This window comes from Lithobates pipiens, unplaced genomic scaffold, assembly GCF_037356315.1.
Source record: "Lithobates pipiens isolate NorthernLeopardFrog02 unplaced genomic scaffold, aLitPip1_a1.2 Scaffold_1, whole genome shotgun sequence".
NCBI lineage: Eukaryota > Metazoa > Chordata > Amphibia > Anura > Ranidae > Lithobates > Lithobates pipiens.
Window position 1 is genome coordinate 67,935,042 of NW_027507685.1, and position 19,784 is coordinate 67,954,825.

A 19,784-nucleotide genomic window follows, 5' to 3' on the forward strand; every position below is an offset into this window, starting at 1 on the left:
TTGTCACAGAGCAGCTCTGTGGGCACTACCATCCGATTTCTCCCCTCCACTGTACATATCTGTACACAGATGGGAGAGAGGAACCGGCGTCATCATGACGCCGGTTTGTTTACAAGTGATCGCTCCGTCATTTGACGGAACAATCACATTGTAAACGGCCGACGGGTGCACCAAGATGGCCACCGCTCCGGAGCTAGGCCGAGGCTGCGGAGCGCTCCGGATCGCGGCCTGTTGCACCCCTAGTGGCGATAGATGTAATTGCGGTGTAACCGCAATTATATATACCGCCCCCCGTGGCTGTAGATGTAATTGCGGTAACGCCGCCCAAGTAATGGGAACGGCGTTACCCTGAGGGGAAGAGTAATCAGTTAGATTACTCGCTACCCTCTAAAGTAACGGCGTTAAGTAACGCCGTTTACTTTAACTCAGTTACTACCATCACTGGTAATCACATACAGGCTGGAGGCTTCTTTGGAAAACTAAGACTTAAATAATAAATTACTTAAGGGGAACAAGTCCCCCGAAGTCGGAAAAAGAGGGTGGCGACGAAGAAGAAAGCCGGGCTCCCTCGCTAGTAAAAGAGCTAGCAGAAGATAGCGGAGGAGTCCAGCGAGAAGACCCCCGAAGACGGAAGACCCCCGGAGCTGTGCAATAAACTATTTTAACCCTTGTGTGTTGTGTTTTTTTTAACTTTTTTCACAGGTGAATGGGTAGGGGTACATTGTAACCCATACTCATTCACATAGGGTGGGGGGCCGGGATCCGGGGCCCCCCTTATTAAAGGGGGCTCCCGGATTCCGATAAGCCCCCCGCCCGCAGACCCCGACAACAAACAGCCGCGCGGCCCCCCTTTCCCAAGGCACCCCCCAATGTTGAGGGCACGCGGCCTGGTACGGCTCAGGATGAGTACCCACCCCCTTTCCTGGCCGGCCGGGTAGCGTGCTCGGATAAGGGTCTGATATGTACCTGGGGGGGGACCCCACGCCGATTTCTCGGCGTAGGGGTTCCCCTTTAAGTCCATACCAGGTGACGGGGCCAGAGACGCCTCCTTCGCTGGCCCCGGCTACCTGGAGACGCGCTCAAAATGAGCGGACACACACATGGTCGGATTGTCCGCCGAAATGCGAGTCCAGCGGACAGATTGGAGTGCAAAAATACTTTCTTAGTCCGCCGGACTTTTGGGTAAAAAAAGTCCGCCGGAGCCCACACACGGCAGGATTGTCCGGCGGACTTAAGTCCGCCAGACTTTTCCACCGGATTGTTTGATCGTGTGTACGAGGCATTAGTGAAAATAAGTGTCTTTTTGAGATGTCCATACACCTTTGATCAAAGACTTGAGGAAAACAGGCTTTTTTCAATTAGTCATAGTGGCAAATATACTGCTCAAAAAAATTAAAGGAATACTTTTTAATCAGAGTACAGCATCAAGTCAGTTAAACTCCTGGGATATTGATCTGGTCAGTTAACCACTTGCTTACTGGGCACTTAAACCCCCCTCTGTCCCAGACCAATTTTCAGCTTTCAGCGCTGATGCACTTTGAATGACAATTGCGCGGGCATACAAAACTGTACCCAAATGAAATTTTTATAATTTTTTTCCCACAAATAGAGCTTTCTTTTGGTGGTATTTAGTTACAGCTCGGAGTTTTATTTTTTGCTAAACAAACAAAAAAAGATGCAAAAAAATAAAAAAAATAAATCATGTTTTAATAGTTTGTTCTAAAATTTTGCAAATGGGTCATTTTTCTCCTTCATTGAAGTGCGCTGATTAGGCGGCACTGATAGGCTGCATTGGTGGGCACTGATGGGCTGCATTGGTGGGCACTGATGGGCTGCATTGGTGGGCACTGATAGGCTGCACTGGTGGGCACTGATAGGCATAGTTAAGGCGGCACTAATAGGCACAGATAAGGCGGCACTGATGGGCACAGATAAGGCGGCACAGATAAGATGGGCACAGATAAGATGGCACGGATGGGTGGCACAGATGGGTGGCACGGATGGGTACCACTGATAGATGGGACTGATTGGCACTGATAGGTGGCACTGATAGGTGGCACTGCTGGGCACTGATGGGCAGCACTGCTGGGCACTGATGGGCGGCACTGCTGGGCACTGATGGGCGGCACTGGGGTGCAGCACCTTTGAGGCAGATTGTGGGCACTGTGGGTGGCACTGTGGGTGGCACTGCTGGGTGGCACTGTGGGTGGCACTGCGGGCACTGCTGGGTGGCACTGTGGGCACTGCTGGGTGGCACTGACGGGGGGCACTAACTTTTATTAAATTGGCACTGCAGGGGGCAGGTGGGCACTGGCAGGGGGCAGGTGAGCGCTTACATTACTGGCCGTGATCGGGACTGATGTCCCGATCACGGCCGCCGGTGATCAGCTTTTTTTTTTTCTCCTCGCGCTGTCAGCGCGAGGAGGAATAATAGCCGATTACCGGCTCCGTTCTATTACATGATCAGCTGTCATTGGCTGACAGCTGATCACGTGATAAGGGGTCGGGATCGACCCCTTGCATGGATCGGTGATCAGGCGAGTCTCATGGACTCGCCGATCACAGAGCACGCCGCGCGCGCCCCTTAGGGCGCGCGCAGGCCGCTCGTACACGGGACGACGTCAATAGACGTAGTCCCGGAAATGTAGGTCCGCGCTAATGCCGTCATTTGGCAATAGCGCGGTACCGAAGTGGTTAAGTAGCAGACGGGGTTTTTAATCAGTTTCAGCTGCTTTGGTGTTAATGAAATTAACAACAGGTGCACTAGATGAGCAACAATGAGATGACCTCCAAAACAGGAATGTTTTTTTACAGGTAGAGGCCACTGGCATTTTTTTCCTACTCATCTTTTCTGACTGGTTTTCACTAGTTTTGCATTTGGCTAGGGTCGGTGTCACTATTGGTAGCATGAGGCGATACCTGGACCCTATAGAGGTTGCACAGGCAGTCCAACTCCTCCAGGATGGCACATCAACATGTGACATTGCCAGAAGGTTTGCTGTGTCTTCCAGCACAGTCTCAAGAGCCTGGAATGGATTCCAGGGAACAGGCAGTTACTCTAGGAAAGCTGTACAAAGATATAGAAGGTCCTTAACCCACCAGCGGGACCGGTATCTTCTTCTTTGTGCAGGGAGGAACAGGATAAGCATTGCCAGCTCTATAAAATGACCTCCAACAGGCCACTGGTGTCAATGTCTCTGACTATACAATGAGAAACAGACTTCATGAGGTTGGCTTGAGGGCCTGACTTCCTCTATTGGGCCCTGTGCTCACTGCCCAACACTGTGGAGATCGATTGGCATTTGCCATTGAACACCAAAATTGGCAGGTCCGCCACTGGCACCCTGTGCTTTTCACAGATGAGAGCAGGTTCACCATGAGCACATGTGACAGACATGAAAGGGTCTGAAGAAGCTGTGGAGAATGTTATGCTGCCTGTAACATCAGCTTGGTGGTGGGTCAGTGATGGTCTGGTCCATGGAGGGACACACAGACCTCTACAGACTAGAAAATGGCACTCTGACTGCCATTAGGTATTTGGATGAAATACTTGGACCCAGGGCCAGATTAACATAGGGGCTATTGGAGCTGTAGCTCCAGGCCCCTATCTAGAGATAGGCCCAGCCCAGTGAGTGATTAATGCTGTTTTCTCTGTGTGTGTACACGATTAATATGTAAATTTAGGGCTGTATTCTTTTTTAAATCGTGGACGGCAGGCGGTATTGTTATCTAAATCGAGCGACACAATTCGAGCTGCAGTAAAAAAGTGGATCAACTGCCTGTTTTTACTGCCACCTGTGTAAAAGAAATTCAGTGTACCACCAGCCAAAATGTTTTAGATTTGTTTTGAAAAGAGTGGGGAAGAATCTGAACCTCTGTGCACTTTTACTGCTCTATTGTAGAATAAGGCAAGAATACACCATCTGCAATCCAAAAATATTTTGTTGCTGTTGGGATTTTATCCTCACTTCATCTTCAGGTGACACCCGGAGAAGAAGTGGGGGGAAATGAGGCATCAGACAGCACTAAAAAAATCTATTCTTCACTCTATCCAAAGCTAAAAAAACATTTTGAAGTTAAACCTTAGGTAAATTAGGTTTTAATCTTAGAACACATTGCTGTGATTGGTCAGTTCAGGTCTTACCAGAATATGTTTGTGAGTCAATTTCCACCTGAAGAATGTCGTTTTCATTTGTTTCGCAGTCGTCTCTTTCATTGTTTAAGGCATTGTCCTGCTCGTTCATAAAATTGTCTGGTAAAGTAAATAAATTCAACTTTATCTGTCATACAAATCCTAATACAAAATGTTTTCATACAACACATTGTATAAATGTCCCCAGACCCACAATTTACTGCGCAGTGTTTAACCACTTCCGGACCGCCCACCGTCGTTATAAGTCAGTACTTTGAAGAGGAGTATCATTGTTATGGCAGAAGCTAGCTGCTATAACCCCAGTATACTCTTCTACAGCGGGCGGTCCACTTTGAGATAAAAGTGGTCTCTGTGGCGGATTCGCCGCAAGGTCACTTTTATCAGTGGCGGGAGAGGGCCTCCCCTCCCGCCGCGCTCCGGTACCCTCTCTCGCTTACCGGAACCGTCGGCAGCAGCGGAGGCAATCAGATCCATTCCCTAGCCTGACAGGGAGACGAGTGAGGGGAAAATGGCCCCCACCCATCTCCATATCATTGCAGGGTGGAAGCAACGTCAAAACGTCACTTCCGCCCATAACTCTTAAAGGGATTTTTTTTTTTGTATTGTTTTTATGTATTTTTTTCTTTATTATTATTGCACTTCAGTGTAAAAATGAGATTTGAGGCCTTTATGACCCCAGATCTCATATTTAAGAGGTCCTGTCATGCTTTTTTTCCTATTACAAGGGATGTTTACATTAATTACAATATTATTTACAATAAAAGTGACACTAAAATAAAAGGTAAAATAAATAAGGAAAACATTTTTTAAGCGTGCCCGATCCCGACAACCTCGCTTGCAGAAGCGAACGCATACGTGAGTAGCGCCCGCCTATGAAAACAGTATTTCAACTGACACATGTGAGATATCGCCGTGATCGGTAGAGTGAGAGCAATAATTTTAGCTCTTCACTGGAGTTAGTGGCAGCGTTAAAGCGGAACTCGACCCTCCTATCCATTTCACTCAAAGAATCTGCCATCTTGGTCCCTGTTTGATCTTCAACTGCCACGATGCTGCACATGTGATCAGTTATGACAGCAGCTATTTGATGGTTTGATAGTTTGGCTGAGAGTACAACCAATGTGACAGTTACATTCACGACATGGGCCGAGAATGCAACTGTTTTTTTTTTTAATGTTACATGGATGGGTTTAGTTCTGCTATAACCCCTTCCCACCGAGCGTACGCAGATGTGCGTACTCGGCTTCCGGGGGGTATACCGGGATCATGCCCGCACCTGCAGGCATCATCCCGGTACCGTTTTTTACAGTGGGCGATTGGCTATCTAGCCATAACAACCAAAGCGGCTAAAAGCCGCTCGGCTGTTATGCCGGAGGAGTGGGAGGGGACGTCCCCCCCTCCCGCCGCTGTTACCGGTGCTCCCGTTCAATCTGATGCCTCCGGGTGCTGGGGAGGAACTGGAACGAAGCTAGTAAACACGGAAGCGACGTCATGACATCACTTCCTGTTTACTCGGCTGCCAATGGCGCCGGTTTTAAAAAAATATGCAGTATTCAGAATCGCCGTTTCGGCGATCTGAATACTTTGAAGTGTAAAGGAATAGCAATAAAAGTGATCAATTTTTTTTTTTTTTAAAACAATTTATTCATTTTAAAATAAATAAAATAAAAAATATATATATATATATTTTTAAAGCGCCCGCCGTCCCTGCGAGCTCGCGAAGCAAAGAAAACGCATACAGAAGTCGCGCCCGCATATGTAAACGGTGTTCAAATCACACATGTGAGGTATCACCGCGATCGTCAGAGCGAGAGCAATAATTCTAGCACTAGAACTCCTCTGTAACGCTAACCTGGTAACCGTAAAAAAAAAATTTAAAGCATCGCCTATTGAGATTTTTAGGTACCGTACTTTGTCGTCATTCCACGAGTGCGTGCAATTATAAAGTGTGACATGTTTGGTATCTATTTACTCGGCGTAACATTATCTTTCACATTATCCAAAAAAATTGTGCTAATTTTACTGTTTAGTTTTTTTTTAATTCATGAAAGTGTCCCTTTTCCCAAAAAGTTGCGTTTACAACACCACTGCGCAAATACCGTGTGACATAAAATATTGCAACAATCGCCGTTTTATTCTCTAGAATCTCTTCTAAAAAAATATATATAATGTTTGGGGGTTCCAAGTAATTTTCTAGCAAAAAATATGGATTTTAACTTGTAAACACCAAACGCCAAAAATAGGCTTAGTCATGAAAGGGATAAATATTCCCCTCCCCATTGGTTGTGCAGTGACAGCTATTAATATCCCCTTCATTGGTTGTCAGTGGCAGCTATAAATACCCCCCTTCACTGGAGTCAGTGGCAGAAGTAAATACTCCCTCTGATTGGTGTACAAGGGCTACAATAAATACCCTTCCCCTTCCCAACGGTGTGCAGTGGCAGTAATAAATATGTCCTCACTAATTGTGTGCAGTGCCAGAAAAAAAAAATATAATCTCCCTATTTTTATGCCCTGGCAGCAATAAATACTCTCATCCCCATTGGTGTGCAGTGGCAGAAAGCTTCCTCTGACTGGCTGTGGTGGAGAAGTGGGTGGTTAAAAATACAAGGCTTCTTCTCATTGACTTGATTTTTCTGGCAGCAGATGGGAAGTCATTCATGATGCTGCCGAAACAAAACGCTGCATACTGTATGTAGCTAATGCTTATGCAGTATAATACAGTGCTGACAGCAGCATAATAACGTGGAAATAGTTTGGTTTTAGCTTGGCCCAATCAAATGATCTAGGCCAGGTTCACATATGTGAGGTCGTGGTTCCCAGCATGGGGTCTGGTGCAGTCCTGTTCACTGGTTCAGGTGCGAATCAGGTCTGAATTTTTGCCTGAATTTGCACCTGAACCAGACCCAAACACGCATAGGACCCTTTTGGAATGCGGACCACGACCGTCCTGGACCTGTGTGAACCAGCTACGTTCAGAGCCCGTCACACTAGCATGCTATATGAATTGGATGCGGGGAAAATCCACATCCAATTCGCATATACAGTATCTGACAGAAGTGAGTATACCCCTCACATTTTTGTAAATATTTTATTATATCTTTTCATGTGACAAAACTGAAGAAATGACACTTTGCTACAATGTAAAGTAGTGAGTGTACAGCTTGTATAACAGTGTAAATCTGCTCTCCCCTCAAAATAACTCAACACACAGCCATTAATGTCTAAACCACTGGCAAAAAAAAGTGAGTACACCCCTAAGTGAAAATATCCAAACTGGGCCCAAAGTGTCACTATTTTGTGTGGCCACCATTATTTTCCAGCACTGCCTTAACCCTCTTGGGCACGGAGTTCACCAGAGCTTCACAGGTGGCCACTGGAGTCTTCTTCCACTCCTTCAAGATTACATCACAGAGCTGGGGGATGTTAGAGACCTTGCGCTCCTCCACCTTCCATTTGAGGATGCCCCACAGATGTTCAATAGGGTTTCGGTCTGGAGACATGCTTGGCCAGTCCATCACCTTTACCCTCAGCTTCTTTAGCAAGGCAGTGGTCATCTTGGAGGTGTGTTTGGGGTCCTTATCATGTTGGAATACTGCCCTGTGGCCCAGTCTCCGAAGGGAGGGGATCATGCTCTGCTTCAGTATGTCACAGTACATGTTGGCATTCATGGTTCCCTCAATGAACTGTAGCTCCCCAGTTCTGGCAGCACTCATGCAACCCCAGACCATAACACTCCCACCACCATGCTTGACTGTAGGCAAGACACACTTGTCTTTGTACTCCTCACCTGGTTGCCGCCACACGCTTAACACCATCTGAACCAAATAAGCTTATCTTGGTCCCATCAGATCACAGGACATGGTTCCAGTAATCCATGTTCTTACTCTGCTTATCTTCAGCAAACTGTTTGTGAGCTTTCTTGTGCATCATCTTTAGAAGAGGCTTCCTTTTGGAACGACAGCCATGCAGACCAATTTGATGCAGTATGCGGCGTATGGTCTGAGCACTGACAGGCTGACCCCTCACCCCTTCAACCTCTGCTTATATGCTTCCCAGCCCCCACCCATTGCCACATTTGGCACCTTTCAGGGGGACAGGGAAACAGGTACCTGTTTGACAGGTCCCCTTTCCTCACTTCCGGGAGACAGGCTTCACTGCCGGTTTCCCCTAACCTGAATGGAGGCGGCGGCAGCACCCAAGAGCCAATCCGAAAATCAGCTGGGGTGCTGGAACGGGACCATGGACAGGTAAGTGTCTGTGTAAGTATTTGCAGCTGCTGACTTTACGTTTTTTCGTGAGGGGGAAGAAATGACACTTTGCTACAATGTAAAATAGTGAGTGTACAGCTTGTATAACAGGGTCGATTTGCTGTCCCCTCAAAATAACTCAACAACTCAACACACAGCCAGTAATGTCTAAACTGCTGGCAACAAAAGTGAGTACACTCCAAAGTGAAAATGTCCAAATTGGATCCAATTAATGCCTTGCTAAAGAAGCTGAGGGTAAAGATGATGGACTGGCCAAGCAGGTCTCCAGACCAAACCCTGTCGTACATCTGTGGGCCATCCTCAAACGGAAGGTGGAGGAGCACAAGGTCTCTAACATCCACCAGCTCCGTGATGTCATCATGGAGGAGTGGAAGAGGACTCCAGTGGCAACCTGTGAAGCTCTGGTGAACGCCATGCCCAAGAGGGTTAAGGCAGTGCTGGAAAATAATGGTGGCCACACAAAATATTGACACTTTGGGCCCAATTTGGACATTTTCACTTAGGGGTGTACTCACCTTTGTGAGATACTGTATTTAATTTACAAATCAAATGAACATTACTGACCTGCACAGTTGCCCGAAAGAATTTCTACTTGTTGAACATTCCTCAATCCTCCACCCATTATCTCCTTCATACATAGAGGATCATCATTCTCATGACATTCTGGTAATATTAACAAGATAAAAAAAAAGGGTAAGATACCGCTCTAAAAACTAAATAAATAAATCACTAAAAATATAGCTGCAGCTCAAGTTTGTAAGATATCTACAAACACCATAACCAAAACATAGAATATAGCTGCGCATAAAGTTAAGCTAAAATAATGTAATAATATATGACAATAAATGACACCAAAAAATCACCATAATAAATATAAAATCATACTCATGAATGAACATGTGATTAAATAAATGTGTAATATTTGATAAATATGTGATAACAATAATAAATTCTAAAATAAAATAAATAAAGTAATTATATCAAAAGTCCAGTGAATGAAGTGAAAATGGTGACTTAATCAAATTCTTCTGTGCAAACAGAATCACCAGTGCTTGTGAACCTCCACCACACAACATTTGCGCTTACCAGAGGGTAAGCGATACAGGGCCTTTAGTATTAAATCTGTGGCATCAAATCAACCTCCAGACATCCATGGCAGGAATCAGCTGTGGTTAAAATGAGGACAAGCCAAACGATCTAAACTCAAAGGGCAGACCAGTAAGCAGCAATAACGATCCCAATGAAAAAGGAAAACTCACCATAGTGTAAGTCCATAAAACAAAGTTTATTTTCTAAGCAAAAATATTGCACTTACATTTGTAGAAATATTAAAAGCTTGTAAAGAAATGCCCGCCGGCTGGCAAACACCTGTCCTAGACAGCGATGATATCAGCACGCCACCCTCCCTTCTTGCACAGAAGAATTTGATTAAGTCAACATTTTCCCTTCATTCACTGGACTTTTTATATAATTACTTTATTTCTTTTATTTTAGGATTTATTATTGTTATCACATATTTATCACATATTTATCACGTATTTATCACGTACTACACAATTATTTAATCACATGTTCATTCATGAGTATGATTTTATATTTATTATGGTGATTTTTTGGTGTAATTTATTGTCATATAGTATTACATTATTTTAGCTTAACTTTATGCGCAGCTATATTCTATGTTTTAATATTAACAAGATACTTATTCACAAATGTACATCCATGATAAAAAAAAAAACACATTTCTTTAAATAAGTTCTCTAATTATTTCAGACATCAGAATAAACCTGACCGAGATTCCATGATCCTATGCCCTGCCGCTGTCATTCAAATATCATTCAAAGTACCAGAACTATTGAGAGGTGTATTGAAGTTAAGTGAACCTGAACCTTACAGTATTTACTAAAATGTAAATGATGCCATCCTGTGTACACATCAAATATTCAGTCACTGGGGGAAAAAAAAAAAGTTTGCTCTTTACAAGACTAGATGTTTAAGGGTCTGCAGGGATGTTTAACCACTTGACCTCTGGAAGATTTTACTTTGTTCATGACCAGAGCATTTTTGCTATTCAGCACAATTAACTAAAAATTGTGTGGTCATGCAGCACTATACACAAATTAAATTGTTATAATTTTTTTTAACACAAATACAGCTTTCATTTAGTGGTATCTGATCACCACTGGGTTTTAAAATTTTTGCTATATAAATTAAAAAAGGCAGAATCATTTTTTTATTCTGCTAAAAATCACATCCAATAAAAAATGTAAAAAATTTAATTTCTTCATGAATTTAGGCCAAAATGTATTCTACTTCATGTCATTGGTAAAAAAAAAAAAAAATCCCAATAAACATATATTATTGGTTTGTGCGAAAGGTATAGCTGGTTATAGCTGGTCTGGTATATATACTGGATTCGCTTTTTTTTTTTATACTAGTAATGGCGGCGATCAGCAACTTATAGTGGGGCTGTGATAGTATGGTGGGTAATCTGACACTAACTATCCCTGGCTGGTGGGTACACTAACTGACACTGACATCAATAGTGACACTAATACAGTGATCGGTGCTAGTACTATACACTGACACAGTACTAATGACACTGGCTGGGAAGGGGTTAACATCTTGGGGCAATCAAGGGGTTAAAAATGTGCCTATGTGTAAAGAGTTTGTTATGTGGTGCTTTTACTAAGCAATCTTGCTGTTTTTTTCACATACTTTGCAGGGAATTAAAAAAAGAGAAAGATCGCCTGTCACTATTTGGAGCTCTGTATTGTTTACAACATAGCGCTCGCTTTCCCTAAATGACAGAGCCGATCAGCAGGTGCGTGCGGTCAACCATTGATTTCTCAGCAAAATAAAGCAGGAGACGCAGATGGATGAGTGAGTTTGCTTTGAATATTAAAAAATAATGAAAAGTGTTTTTGGTTTGTGGTGCTCAGATTCAGTGTAGTTCTACTTTAAGACGTGGTGCATAGAAATGGATGGACAGATGGAGACTTTAGGTTAGCTCTGATGAGATGCAGAAAATGCAAACATGCTGCATTTTTGCACACCTCACCACTCCACACCTTTCTGCTCAGTTTTAGTGTGAACAGGGCACATAGAAAACAGCGGTGTACTATGTTCCTTAGGAGTAGTTTGCGTTGTTCTTCTGCGGAAAAAACGCAGGTCAATGCATGAAGAGGCCCTTAAACAAACTCAAGATCACTTTTTTCAATAAAAGAAGGGCCTTTTTCCTGCATTGCCTCAGCTATGCCTATCCCAGGGCAGCATAAATCCCCATACACACTATCAGTTTTTCTGCAGATTTTTTCCATCAGGTTTACCAAAACCATGTAGTACAAGGGCCTGCCTGGTTGCATACAAATTGAAACTCCTAAGGTTTGACCTCATATTACATGGTTTTGGTAAATATGAAGGAAAAACTCAGCAGAAAAACTGATAGTGTGTATGGGGCTTTATAAGAAAAAATCTATCTACTGCTGAATTGATTTAGGGCTTATAATATGCTACATTCAGATCCATACTGCAATCGGTACACTGCATTAAGATCTTTACAGTTTTATACGGATCTGAACACAGTCATATTATGTCTGTGTGAACCAAACAAGAACAATCGGCATTCATGGTTTGATTTTGACGGTATTTCATGTTGTACGCATGCCCACCGGCATGTCCCCACTTAAAATACCATTAAATGCTCATTAACCACTTTCAGACCGGACCATTTTGCTGGTCAATGACCAGAGGTCTTTTTACAATTTGGCACTGCGCTGCTTTAACTGGTAATTGCGCGGTCGTGCAATGTTGTACCCAAACAAAATTTGCGTCCTTTTCTTCCCACAAATAGAGCTTTCTTTTGATGGTATTTGATTGCCTCTGCGATTTTTATTTTTTGCGATATAAACGTAAAAAGACCGCAAATTTTGAAAAAAAATGATATTTTCTACTTTTTGTTATTAGAAAAATCCAATAAACTCAATTTTAGTCATACATTTAGGCCAAAATGTATTCAGCCACATGTCTTTGGTTAAAAAAAAAAGTCAATAACTGTATATTTATTGGTTTGCGCAAAAGTTGTCACATCTACAAACTAAGGTACGTTTTCTGGAATTTACGCAGCTTTTAGTTTACGACTGCCTATCTCATTTCTTGAGGTGCTAAAATGGCAGGGCAGTACAAAACCCCCCCAAATGACCCCATTTTGGAAAGTAGACCTCCTAAGGAAATTGATAAGTGGCATGTTGAGCCCATTGAATATTTTATTTTTTTGCCTCAAGCGATTGAATAATGACAAAAAAAAAAATTTTTTTTTTTTTTTACACAAAGTTGTCACTAAATGATATATTGCTCACACATGCTATGGGCATATGTGAAATGACACCCCAAAATAAATTCTGCTGCTTCTCCTAAATACGGGGATACCACATATGTGGGACTTTTTGGGAGCCTAGCCGCGTACGGGGCCCCGAAATCCAAGCACCGCCTTCAGGCTTTCTAAGGGCGTACATTTTTGATTTCACTTCTCACTACCTATTACAGTTTTGAAGGCCATAAAATGCCAAGATGGCACAAAACCCCCACAAATGACCCCATTTTAGAAAGTAGACACCCCAAGCTATTTGCTGAGAGGCATGTTGAGTCCATGGAATATTTTATATTTTGCCACAAGTTGCGGGAAAATTACAAACTTTTTTTTTTTTTTTTTCACAAAGTTGTCACTAAATGATATATTGCTCACGCATGCCATGGGCATATGTGAAATGACACCCCAAAATAAATTCTGCTGCTTCTCCTGAGTACAGGGATACCACATATGTGGGACTTTTTGGGAGCCTAGCCGCGTACGGGGCCCCGAAACCAAGCACCGCCTTCAGGCTTTCTAAGGGCGTTACAGTTTTGAAGGCCATAAAATGCCAAGATGGCACAAACCCCCCCCAAATGACCCCATTTTGGAAAGTAGACACCCCTAAATTTAGGGGTACACTAGTGAGACTAGGTAATAAATGGCGGGTGCCCTGAAACTATAAAAAAATAACTAACCAACCAGCGTCACCTGTAACAGTTATATGGTGATCACTGGTGAAAGGGTTAACTAGGGGGCAATCAGGGGGCTTTATGCGGTAGTATATGGGGGTCCCTGGCGCTATAAAAAGCTGCGGCGAACCTAAATACCTACCTGCCTAACTAGCGTCACCTGTGACACTAATACAGCGATCAGAAAAACGATCGCTTATTAGGCTGGGTTCACACTGGAGCGATGCGGGAACGCCACGAATCTGCGGCGGGTTCCCGCATCGCATGCCTCCCGGCGGCAGTTCACACTGCCCTATGCGAACTGCTGGGAGTGTCAGTGAAATGTTAATGACACCCCCAGATCAGTTCGCATATCGCAGTGCGATCTGCAAACTCGGATCGCATGGTGTGAACACCCATGCGATCCGATTCTGCTGCGGACCAAAAAAAGGGTCCCGTGCGAATTTGCGGCGGGTGCGACGCAAATTCAGCCATACTATCTGTATGGCTGAACTCGAATCGCACAGAGATCGGATGTGATTTGCACTGCAGTGCGGTGCGAATCACATTCGTTCTCATAAACCGCTGCAATGTGAACCCAGCCTTAGTGACACTGGTGACGGGGGGTGATCACGGGGGTTAAACCTTTATTGGGGGGGTTAGGGGGGTACATTAGAACTAAAGGGGGCTAACCCTAACTGCCCTAACAGTTATTACAGTCACAAATGACACCAATGCAAAAAAAAAAAAAAAATGACATTGGTGTCACTGTGACTGGGGGGCAGGGGTAATTGGGGGGGTGATCGGGGGGGTGTGAGTGTGCCTGGCATGTTCTACTGTGTAGTGTCGTGTTGGTGCAACTCACCGATCCTCTCTCCTCGGTGTCAGAACGAAAAATACCGACACGGAGGAGAGATTACATCACTTCCTCTCCTGTGTTTACATTACAGGAGAGGAAGTGATGTCACGGAGCATTTCTATTCGTCGGGAGCGATCGCGAGGGGGTGGCCATGAATGAATGGCCGCCCCCTCATCCCGGATCTCTCCCGAACGAATACCGACCGCCGCAGGCACCGGGGGGGGCCCGATCGGGCCCCCCACCCGCGGGAAGGCAGGGACGTATATATACGCCCATATGCCTGCCCGTGCCATTCTGTCGACGTATATCGTCGTGCGGCGGTCGGCAAGTGGTTAAAGTGTTACTAAACCCAAGACGCTGCATTCACTATATCTGGTCTCTCACAGTACACAGAACATGGAAATGCAATCGTTTTAGTAAATATAAACTGCTAAATACCTTTTCTCATCAGAAGTATATAGCAGTTTTGTGACTTCTGTCAGTGTCTGGTTAAAGCTTGTAGGAGTAGCTGTCATTCTCCCCTGATTGTCCTTTGAGGCTGCAAGACCCCTGGCCCTCTGGACAGTGCTGATTGGCCCTGTGCTGATCACATGCACTCTCCCAAGGAAAAAAAAGCTCTCTAGCAATACTGCACATGTGCAGAGTGCCCCCAAGGCTCTGTTCTATCAGGAGATGGTTTGGGGACAGTGGAAGAAGGGGAGGATCAGAGCAGACAGGATCATGTAGCCTTTTTACACAATGCAGAGGATTAACCTCTTAGGTTCCATAGCGAGTATAACAAGCATGCTTTACTGCATATACAGACTGATTTTACTGTTGTGGGTTTAGAAACACTTTAAGTAAATGGGCATGTGTGGTGCCACCTCTATTCATTCAGGGCCAGGGAAGAGATAGAAGCATAAACAATGTGTGGGCAGCTGCGGTGGTGCAGGCAAGAATGACCTCATCATTCAGTCATTCTGAATGAATGACTTTGCAAATATTTTGCACCTTAACTCAAATGGACATATACACTTGTATGTCAGAATGAGTTGAGATGAACTATGGACCACTTTATACACAGGGTTCTGCTGCCAGTTTTCTGCCAGCACGATCCTATGTAAAATTCCACACCTGTGTGCAAGAGGCTTAAACCTTCTTTGACTTCAGGGCCCCTTTCAGACGTGCGGACCGCTTGTCCATTTTGCATCCATCCAATGACGGATGAAAAACGGACATCAATGCATCTCTATGGAAAAACGGATGTAAACGGATGATCATTCATTTACATCTGTTTACATCCGCTTGCATCGACAGTTTTTGAAACAAATCAAAGTCCTATTTTTCTTTCATTTTAAAAAACAGATAGGATGAAAAATGGATGTAAACAGACAAATTCGTAAAAGAATTGTAAAAAACGAATGAAAAATGGATGTAAACTTCATCCGTTTTTTCTTTGAACTGACAAAGTTTGCATGTGTGAAAGGGGCCTAACCCACCTTGGCTGATAGTTTCTAGGATTTCAGAAGGATGAACTGTCTTTGGGTTCTGCAGAGTAACCTCATGGTAAAGTTGTTTATGTTCCTCTATAAAGTCCCACTCATCCATGGAAAAATAGATTGAGACATCCCCACATTTTATAGGCACCTGAAATACAAAAAATTAAAGTCTCTTAAAAGGATCCTTGACCATTGCATCTCTACCCAAAACTTTTTCTCCTCCCTATTTGTCCTGTGACCGCTGTCACTGGTATAAAAAGTGATGGGCAATTTCAAAATGCAAAAATGTAATGTCATAGATACAAACTGAAACCAGCGCTAAATTCACAGTTGGTGGACCTATTTTTCCTCCAAAAGGGAATCAACAAGGTTATGGGTATCAAACCAAGTTGGTAGTGACTGCCACATGATCTAGATTAAGAATCCCCAATACCATATCCTCTACTGGTCTTAAAGAGAACATATAAGGAACTCTCAAATTGAAGAAATAAAGGACCCTTTTCTAACTTCAACTATATAAAATGCTTCAACCCTAAAGAGTTGTGGTAAGGAATCTAACACACCTTCACAATCATTACCATTGACAAAGCCATTAATCTGTCACTAACAGTGACAAAGTGATGTCTGCACCATATAAAATCTTATATTCTGGCAGTACTTACCTCTCCAGACAACAGGTGGGTGGCACTATGAGGAGAGTTCTTCTTCACTATGACATATTCCTAAAGAACAGGAAACAATATTGTGCCAGATTATTACCAGTCATTTTGCTTAGTTGCAAATTATAAAATGAAGAAAGCTTTATAATTCACTTTATATATTTTCCAGAAAGCTCCCTGCACTATGCAGATAAAAGTTTGTACAAACAGGAGAACACAGCAATGGTGGCACACATATACAATATATATATATATATATATATATATATATACAATAATTTCCTTACAATGATTGCTCCAGGCTGTCTGTGTTCAGGGCTTTGAACCAATGACCCTAGTGCTGCTTGGGTGATAATGTGGTCAAGGCTTTCAGTCAGTGTGATTTTTATAGGTTCTTCATAGTATAAACTATTAAATATCTTCCTATAAAAATAGGGACATGAAGATTGCCACTAGAGGGAGCTCTAACATAGAAACATAGAAGTGTGACAGCAGAAAAAGATCTAATGCTCCATGGAGCCTGGGTCTTTTTTATTTTTATTTCACCATTTTTGTCCCAAGCATGTTTAGTTTACTTTTCCTTTCTGTTGATTGACTTAATATTATAAACAATGCGTTGATGGTGCTGTATTTAAATATTAAATTTGCACACATATACAGTATCTCACAAAAGTGAGTACACCCCTCACATTTTTGTAAATATTTTATTATATCTTTACATGTGAGTAGTGAGTGTACAGCTTGTATAACAGTGTAAATGTGCTGTCCCCTCAAAATAACTCACACAGCCATTAACGTCTAAACCGCTGGCAACAAAAGTGAGTCCTCCTAATGGAAAATGTCCAAATTGGGCCCAATTAGCCATTTCCCCCCACCCGATGTCATGTGACTCATTAGTGTTACAAGGTCACAGGTATGAATGGGGAGCAGGTGTCTTAAATTTGGTGTTATCGCTCTCACTCTCTTATACTGGTCACTGGAAGTTCAACATGGCACCTCATGGCAAAGAACTCTCTGAGTATCTGAAAAAAAGAATTGTTGCTCTACATAAAGATGGCCTAGGCTATAAGAAGATTGACAAGACCCTGAAACTGAGCTGCAGCACAGTGGCCAAGACCATACAGCGGTTTAACAGGACAGGTTCCACTCAGAACAGGCCTCGCCATGGTCAACCAAAGAAGTTGAGTGCACATGCTCAGCGTCATATTCAGAGGTTGCCTTTGGGAAATAGACGTATGAGTGCTGTCAGCATTGCTGTAGAGGTTGAAGGGGTGGGAGGTCAGCCTGTCAGGGCTCAGACCATACGCCACACACTGCATCAAATTGGTCTGCATGGATGTCGTCCCAGAAGGAAGCCTCTTCTAAAGATGATGCGCAAGAAAGCTCACAAACAGTTTGCTGAAGACAAGCAGACTAAGGACATGGATTCCTGGAACCATGTCCTGTGGTCTGATGAGACAAAGATAAACTTAATTGATTCAGGTGGTGTCAAGCGTGTGTGGCAGCAACCAGGCGAGGAGTACAAAGACAAGTGTGTCTTGCCTACAGTCAAGCATGGTGGTGGGAGTGTCATGGTCTGGGGCTGCATGAGTGCTGCCTGCACTGGGAGCTACAGTTCATTGAGGGAACCATGAATGCCATGTACTGTGACATACTGAAGCAAAGCATGATCCCCTACCTTCGGAGACTGGGCCGCATGGCAGTATACCAACATGATAACAACTCCAAACACACCTCCAAGACAACCACTGCCTTGCTAAAGTAGCTGAGGGTAAAGGTGATGGACTGGCCAAGCACGTATCCAGACCTAAACCCTATTGAGCATCTGTGAGGCATCCTCAAATGGAAGGTGGAGGAGCTCAAGGTCTCTAACATCCACCAGCAACGTGATGTCATCATGGAGGAGTGGAAGAGAACTCCAGTGGCAACCTGTGAAGCTCTGGTGAACTCCATGCCCAAGAGGGTTAAGGCAGTGCTGTAAAATAATGGTGGTCACACAAAATATTGACACTTTGGGCCCAATTTGGACATTTTCACTTAGGGGTGTACTAACGTTTGTTGGCAGTGGTTTAGACATCAATGGCTGTGTGCTGAGTTATTTTGAGGGGACGGCAAATTTACACTGTTACACAAGCTGTACGCTCACTACTTTACATTGTAGCAAAGTGTCATTTCTTCAGTGTTGTCACATAAAATGTAAGGGGTGTACTCACTTATGCGAGCTGCTGTATCTCTCTCTTTCCTATTAGTACTATTGATTTCTATCAATAATTCATGGAAATATTTGGTGGCCTTGATGAGGGCTGTATGTATTTACCTCTCCTGTAAGCAAGTAGATAATCCCCAGGGCATGGTTCAAGATTCTCTCAGTCAGGCGCCTCTTTTCCTTTTTCATTTTGGTGTAAGTAAATGCTGCAAGCACAGAATTCTAAATGAAAAATGGGAAAGTGTTAGGTGAAGCCAGACCTTCACTCAGATACAGGGCACACACACAAATCAGTTTACTGACATTCAGTAAATTATATTCAGTAAATTCAGGCATTAGGTTTGGCCTTAAGGTGATACCCTTTACTGCCTACCTTTCAACAAAAGAGCAATTTCTCTTTTGTTGAGAAAAAAAACATTCCCCTGTGGGTGATCTATGTACATTGCAAGGATTTTAACATTTTCACTTTCTAGCAGATTCCTGTTTTGTTGTTCTGAAGGAATAACTGTTTGTTTGTCCATGTGTCCATGTGCTAAGTGACTATGTATGGGAGTGGTTTTATAATTATCAATCAGCTGCTGCACTTGCAAGGCTCTAATGAGGAAAGTGACATGGTCTGCATTCCTTTAGATGTGATTTCCCTTTGGGAGTGTCTCACCAAAAGTGAATTTTTGTTGCAGGAGATGCCCAAAATCTGACTTGTATCTTACTGCTGACTTCTGGGAAAATCTGTGAGCCAATCATCACAAAGCAGGAAATTATGTTTCTGGGGGGCTGTCATGAAAGGCTGGCTGGGGACAGTGGTCCGTCGCCTGTCTGTGCGTGCCTGCGGGTACCTGGGCGTGTGCGCGCGCTCACTCGCGTGCACGGTTACCGGTGCCAGGCAGGCTATTTAAACCCAGTTCTCCCTTCAGATCTTGCTGCTTGATCTACAGCGTTCCTGAGTCTATTCACTGAATCTGATCTGTTCGTGTATTGACCCAGCCTGACCTGTGGCCTTCCTTTCCTTCTGCCTGCCTCTGATCTCTGGCTTGTCTACGACTCTGCACATATCTTATCCTCTGATCCATCCATGCTCATCCATTACCGACCCGGCCGGTTCCACGTTCCTGCCTCTGCCTGCTGCATCTGTTCCTGTA

The 19,784-nt window shown here is 43.7% G+C and overlaps 1 protein-coding gene across 2 annotated transcripts in view; it reads right to left on the minus strand.

Moving 5' to 3' along the window:
• Positions 1–19,784, minus strand: part of LOC143928164 (uncharacterized) — a 42,080-nt gene that overhangs the window by 11,885 nt on the left and 10,411 nt on the right. For both annotated transcript variants that reach the window (XM_077452986.1, XM_077452902.1), the window contains exons 2-6: positions 18,757–18,867; positions 16,443–16,502; positions 15,781–15,928; positions 8,989–9,087; positions 4,145–4,252 (exon numbers count right to left, since the gene is read on the minus strand). In XM_077452986.1, the coding sequence (XP_077309112.1) occupies positions 4,145–4,252; positions 8,989–9,087; positions 15,781–15,928; positions 16,443–16,502; positions 18,757–18,834 (493 nt within the window). In that variant the 5' untranslated portion in view covers positions 18,835–18,867. The remainder of the gene's footprint in view (positions 1–4,144; positions 4,253–8,988; positions 9,088–15,780; positions 15,929–16,442; positions 16,503–18,756; positions 18,868–19,784) is intronic.